The sequence below is a fragment of the Marmota marmota genome, unplaced genomic scaffold (genome assembly GCF_001458135.2).
Source record: "Marmota marmota marmota unplaced genomic scaffold, marMar, whole genome shotgun sequence".
Taxonomy (NCBI): domain Eukaryota; kingdom Metazoa; phylum Chordata; class Mammalia; order Rodentia; family Sciuridae; genus Marmota; species Marmota marmota.
In genome coordinates, this window is record NW_026000164.1 from 9,955,516 (window position 1) to 9,961,873 (window position 6,358).

The following is a 6,358-nucleotide window of genomic DNA, read 5'->3' on the forward strand; positions in this document are numbered from 1 at the left end:
CCTTCTGAATTGACTCCAATGTACATTAAATCTTAGATCTATGTCATCTAGAATGGATACCATTCCTCAACTGTCAAAACAACTATTCTATATGCTTTTCATTTCCTACTTTCCTTAGCCCCAAACTGGTGATCAAGACAGCAAAAACCAAATTGGTGATAATATCTGAGTGATGAAACAGTGCCCAAAGGGAAATATGAAACTAGTGTAACAAAGATGGGAGGGGCCAAGGAAAATATAAGTTACCATTGAGGAGTTCAAGGCAAACATCAGGGACCCTGTCTCCCTGAGCTAAGGTGGAGGATCCTATCCCTGGCTTCAGAAACTCTGTAGAAAAGCTAAGTCCTAAAACTAGAGCACCCCTTTCCACAGACAGTTGAACTACTGTTAAGTGGATGGCTTTTCCGAGGAGTAGCAAACAGAGGAAACTGTATCCAGCAATTTAAGGAATTAAGCTGTTTTTCTTTTCCTGAAAGGCCCCAATAGAGGCAAATCCTCCTCCTCCAATCCCCTGGAGCAGAAGGGTTTCCATAGGTCTGCCTGAGGCCATCTTCCTCCTTTGTTTATGCCCAGCACTGCTTTCCAGTCCCACTGAGGGCCTCCAATCCTGACAACATCCACTAAGTCTGTGGACAACTGAGCTGAGGATTCTATACTCTGCTGATCTTCCAGATCTCACAGGGACAGAACTGGACCATCATGGAACTTGTTTTCTATTTGAGTGTCCTTGCTGGTATGTATTTAAGATGTTCTATTCTGCCCTATAAGCCATAGATTAACGTAGGATGGGGTAAGGCAGAGGCAGCATGTGTGAAGGGTGCAGAAGAGTCAAGAAATACTTTCATGAGCAGAATTAGGGTCTAGCCCATCCAAAAGCTCTCAGGACAGACTGAGCACACCCTTCTAGTGCTAAGCTATGGAGTAGGTTGTGGCACAAACCTGCTTGGAGAATCCTCAACAGTGAGCATTCCCCACTTGGTTATTCCAAAACATAAGCTTCATTAATCTCTGGGCAAGTCTCAATATGGTCACAAAGACAGAGAACTCATTTTTTACCTCTATTTCCTCTTTCCCGAAACTTTGAAATGCAAAGGGTGAAAAAGGTAAGAACAAGAGATCTAATAACAGGGGCCTGCCTTCTATGAAGTTTTTCAGATTGGAGAATTTGCTGGTGAGGCATTTCTCAGGTTGTATCACATACTAGCTGTGTGGGATTGGGCAAGTCAATGAATCCATCTGTGCTTCAGTTTTTTCAGTCAAATGGAGGTATCTACCTACATTATAGAGTTGGGAAGATTAAATAAATCCACACACAGACTGACTTCTAGAATTCAACTTATCTTGCCTTTATTAGTAATTCACCCTTTTTTCCCTTGGGGTTTCTAATGCCATGATCACACAAAGAAGGGTATAGTGAGGTAGAGGCCCAGGCTTGGGAGGATCAACAGAAGTACTGATAGTAGCCAAGACATTCATTTCTGATATTAAAATGAGTCTTTATCCCCTTTATAATCTAGGGATTTTTAAAATTACTTATAAAATTATCATATGTTCAAATTAGAAAATTTGGAATTTTTGAAGTATAAAAAAAAAGACATTATCCCACCTCTCAGTCAACACATGCTAATACTTTGAATTTACTCACAGACTTTTTTTTTTTTTTGCATTTTGAATGGTTTCTTTCTTGTTTGGTGATTTTAGACAATTAAATTATATATGATTTTATTGTTATTTTAAATTAAATGTCATTAATATTTCTTTTTATACATTTAATTTTTAATATATGTGATATTCCACTTGTGCATATGCTTCTTTATTTTTTAAAAAATATTTTTTTTAGTTGTCAATGGACCTTTATTTATTTATTTATTTATGGTGCTGAGGATCAAACCTAGTGCCTCACACATTCCAGGCAAGCGTGCTATCGCTGAGCAATAGCCTCAGCCCCCATATGCTTCTTTATTTTAATGTTCAACATTATCGAATTAGACATTTATGTTTACGATGTTTAGCTATTATAAAAAGTGCTAAAATGAGCTCACACTTATTTATAATATTTATACAAAGTATCTCATTATCTCTTTAAAATGGTCTTGGAGTTGAAATTATTAAGTCACATGTTATGAACAATTTCCGATTCCAGATGTCTATTTCTGAATTGCTTTTTAAGAAGATAAAGTCCATTTGTAATGTAAGCATTAAATGAGTCTTTCTTATTAGTCTTTCTTAAATTTATCAATATTAGCCAAAAAATGATTATTCTGAATGTTAGATATAATGATATGCCATTTTGATTTACAGTTTTTATTTTAAAAATTGTCCAATATATTCACATTTCCTGCCTAGTTCCATTCTTATTTAAAAATCATGTTCCATAACCGGGAAATGATCATCTTATTTTTTCCTAATATTTATAATTAAGAATATTAATTATTTTCTCAGGGACATTTTTCTCTGCTCACTCATCTGTGCAAAAAGAAGATCCTGCTCCCTATTTGGTATACCTCAAGTCTCACTTCAATCCCTGTGTGGGTGTCCTCATCAAAACCAGCTGGGTATTGGCCCCAGCTCATTGCTACTTACCGTGAGTATGGGCATCCTCATCCCCTGAAACAGGGACTATTATTCTACATCAGTGATTCTCAATAGGAGCAGTTTTCACCCCAGGGCACATTTGGTAGTATCTGAAGATATTTTTGGTTATCAAAATCAGGAAACAAGACAAAGGCATCTAGAAGGGAGAGGCCAGAGCAAGGATACTGCTGAACATCCTACCATACACAGCAGAGTGCCCCAAAATGTTCAGCCAAAACATTTGAGAGACCTTGTGCTACATGTTATAATTCTCCAATCTACAATCAGTTTTTGCAATTATTTTACTGGAAATATGAATGCATATTATCAATTAAGGGTCCACTGATGATGCACTCAAATTGGGTAAATGGAGTTTTAAAAGGAAACTAAGCCCTAAGAGATGAAGATATCAGGAAAATACGAATTACAATTCCATGCCCTCAAAATTAATTTTAGAAAAGTGCATTGAGCACCCATATGCCTAAAATGGCAAGGGAAAGAGCATTTTCAAGAGATTATGAAGAGATTCTCTGACAGGAGTGGTAACCATTGTCAAAGGACACAGCCCATCTACAGCAATACTGCAGGAGGGTGCTGGGAGGATATACACGTCGACCTCACCATTCCTCTTCTTATTGACCAAATCAGACCTAATCAGAAGCCCGCTGATTTAATTCACACATGAATTGAATCCAAAAGTGCTGAACAGGGTAGAATGGGGTTGTTAGTGGGTTTAGTGAAGAAAATAGAAAATATTCAACACTTGCGTCATTCCATTCTCCTATCTCAACCAAGATGGAAATTGCCAGTTGGATAGGTAAACACTGGAGAGGATAGAAAATTTTCTTAGATATGCATGATTTTTCTCCCTACTACATTAAGGGACACTACATTAAAACATAGTGGCTAAGGGTTACACTACTGACTTTATGATCATGAGAAAATTTCTACTATGTGCCTCTACTACTTCATCTGTAAAATGGGGATAAACGTGGGATCCACTGTACAGACTTACTGTTAGATGAGATAATCCAGATAAAGCACCTGGCATATAGTTACATTCAATATTTTAGTGATGATGACGATGATGATGATTATAGTGATTACTTCTAATCCTTTTTCTCTCCAGAAATCTGAAACTGATGCTGGGAAATTTCAAGAGCAGAATCAGAGACGGGACAGAGCAGACAATTAATCCTATCCAGATTATCCGATACTGGAACCATAGTGACAGCTCTCCACAGGATGACCTCATGCTCATTAAGCTGGCTAAGCCTGCCATCTTAAACCAAAAAGTCCAGCTCCTTCCCCTTGCCACCAGCAATGTCCGGCCAGGAACTGTCTGCTTGCTCTCAGGTTTGGACTGGAGCCGGGAAAACAATGGTGAGTATACCTCCCACAGAAAATTAAGGTCATCAGTTTTCCTTAAAGAGGAACATACATGCCCTCAAAGCTGTGAGAAGAGAGGTGGGGAGATCATGATTCGAGACCCAAACAAGAAGCTACAGGAGTGGTCTAGCAGAAAGTGCCCTGAACAGAGTCTCTCCTCCTCTCCCAGGGTATCTAATGCCCCACTGCTGCTTCAGGGTTTTGGCAGCTGGAGTCACCAAGCCATCTGACTCTGCACAGAGGCCACCATTCCTGATTCTCAGAAGCACAATTCACATTAGAGAAGCTACAGCCCGACTACCAACACATGTTCATTTTACATGTGAAGGACACCTCTGAGAACTTGAGTCAGGTCACATCTTATTTCCTCTAAGACTGGACACAGAGCCGAAAGAAAACTCTGTATTTCAAACATTCATGAAGACTACTTTTAAATCCTCAAGATTAACTCATACCTGTGCTCAGGGTTCATTTCTTCCCATTTTCTTTCCACAAAAAGACAGTCAGGACTTAAAGAGAGTGAGATAAACAGGATGTTTTCTTTTACCACCTCTTCCCTCAGGCAGACACCCAGACTTAAGGCAGAACTTGGAGGCTCCTGTGATGTCTGATAAAGACTGCAAGAAAACTGAACAAGGAAAGAGCCACCGGAACTCCTTATGTGTTAGATTTGTGAAAGTATTCAGCCGAATTTTTGGGGTAATCTTTTCTTTATATTCAACTTTCATTTACTTTTGTGTGTCTACTTAACTAATTAACCACAATACAGCTTTTTTTTTAATTTCTAATTTTTTGAGAATTTGATAAGGCCCCTGCAGAGACATCATTGTTTCTTAATCATGCGCTCTCCTTATAGAGTATATTCATGAAAGAGCACTAAGTAGTACCTCTAGCTCGTAATACATTGCCAGGTGTTCAGAATGGTAAAAACAGGCATTGTTTTTTTTTGTTGTTGTTGTTTGTTTGTTTTTTGTTTTTAATCAAACTTTACAAGTTGAAACTGGTTTCACAAGTTCAAAAAAATGGGATTTGACTCATTTCACACATAATTCTAGAGAGGCTATTCTCAGACTTTCAAGATCACACAGGCTAGTTACAGCAAAGCTAGAAAAAGGACTGAAGCTTTGTGTCCCCCAATTCAGTGCTCTTTTCATGTCCCAGCATGTTGTCTCTCATCAGGGCTCACCTAAGTTGGGAACAAGACGGTATTCCTGTGAAGAAAGGGCGTGATCATCTCTCTCTCTCTCTCTCTCTCTCTCTCTCTCTCTCTCTTTCTGATTTCTGATAGGAGGTAGCCGTGGCTACTGTCATCTGCAAAAACAAGCTCCAGGGAATCGAGGTTGGACACTTCATGGGAGGAGATGTTGGAATCTATACTAATGTTTACAAATATGTGTCCTGGATTGAGAAAACCACTAAGGACAGGCACAAATGAGGAGAATTGATAGCCTATTTCTCCCTCCAAATCCCACTGTCTCTGCCATTGACTATACAAGCTTAAGCTCAAAATAAAATCTCCAAATAGAAACTTATGGATGCAGCACACCAGTAGCCCATGTCTTCTTATTTGCGTCTCTGCCCACATCCAAAACATTTTAAATAATGGCATTGTACTGGGTTACATTCATCATCTCATAAATGCTCATAACAAATCTTGAGTTACCTTTTATCCTCCTTAACAAATGAGAAAATTGAGGCTAAAACTTTAGCCGTAGCTCATAGATTTCAAAGCCTAGAATAGAAGCCCAAAATGTCAGATTCTAAATTCTGTGCTCTTGGCCTCAACATTATTGGGGAGTCACGGGCATCAAAAGAAATGTTGACTTCTATTTCCCTGCTATCTCTCTTATAATTCAGACTTTAAGCTCTCACATGTGGCTAAGATCCCAGCTTTCCTATGAGTAGCATGTTTCATCTCAGGGCTGCATTGATTTCAGCATGCTACAGAGAGAGAGCCAGTAGAAGAGTGGAAAGTACAAAACAACCCTTTTAGACAGGGTCAACAACTATAAATCAAGTCAAAAAGGAAGACAGGCTGTTCTAGAGTGAGGTAAAGATGTCTTGTAGTTCCAAAAAAGGCATAAACCTGCTCTCTATGATGGGAATAAATAACTTTCAATGCCTTCAATATAAAAAAATCTCAGCTGCCCTGAGAATAAATTCTAAACCCAGTAGAATGGTATCCAAACCTACTTGAGACTTCCCACCCATCCCTTCCCACCACCCCCAAAAAGTCTCAATACATCATTCTCCATTTGACATTGCTTCCTGACACTGCAAAATGCAAATTCAGGTACAAAAGAATTTCAGGGGAAAATGTAAAGAGCCTAGGGCCCTCCATTTATGTTGGCAACCTGGTTAAGACTCAAATATAACAAAGTTAGATCCACTTGAA

General features: G+C 38.8%; 1 protein-coding gene across 1 annotated transcript; it reads left to right on the forward strand.

The window, feature by feature from the left end:
- Positions 1–427: 427 nt before the first annotated feature.
- On the forward strand, positions 428–5,498 carry Prss37 (serine protease 37). The gene is made up of 5 exons (XM_015493940.2): positions 428–733; positions 2,443–2,584; positions 3,704–3,957; positions 4,526–4,662; positions 5,252–5,498. The coding sequence occupies exons 1-5, from the start codon at positions 700–702 to the stop codon at positions 5,396–5,398; spliced, it is 714 nt and encodes a 237-aa protein (XP_015349426.1). The 5' UTR covers positions 428–699; the 3' UTR covers positions 5,399–5,498.
- The last annotated feature ends 860 nt before the right edge of the window (positions 5,499–6,358 follow it).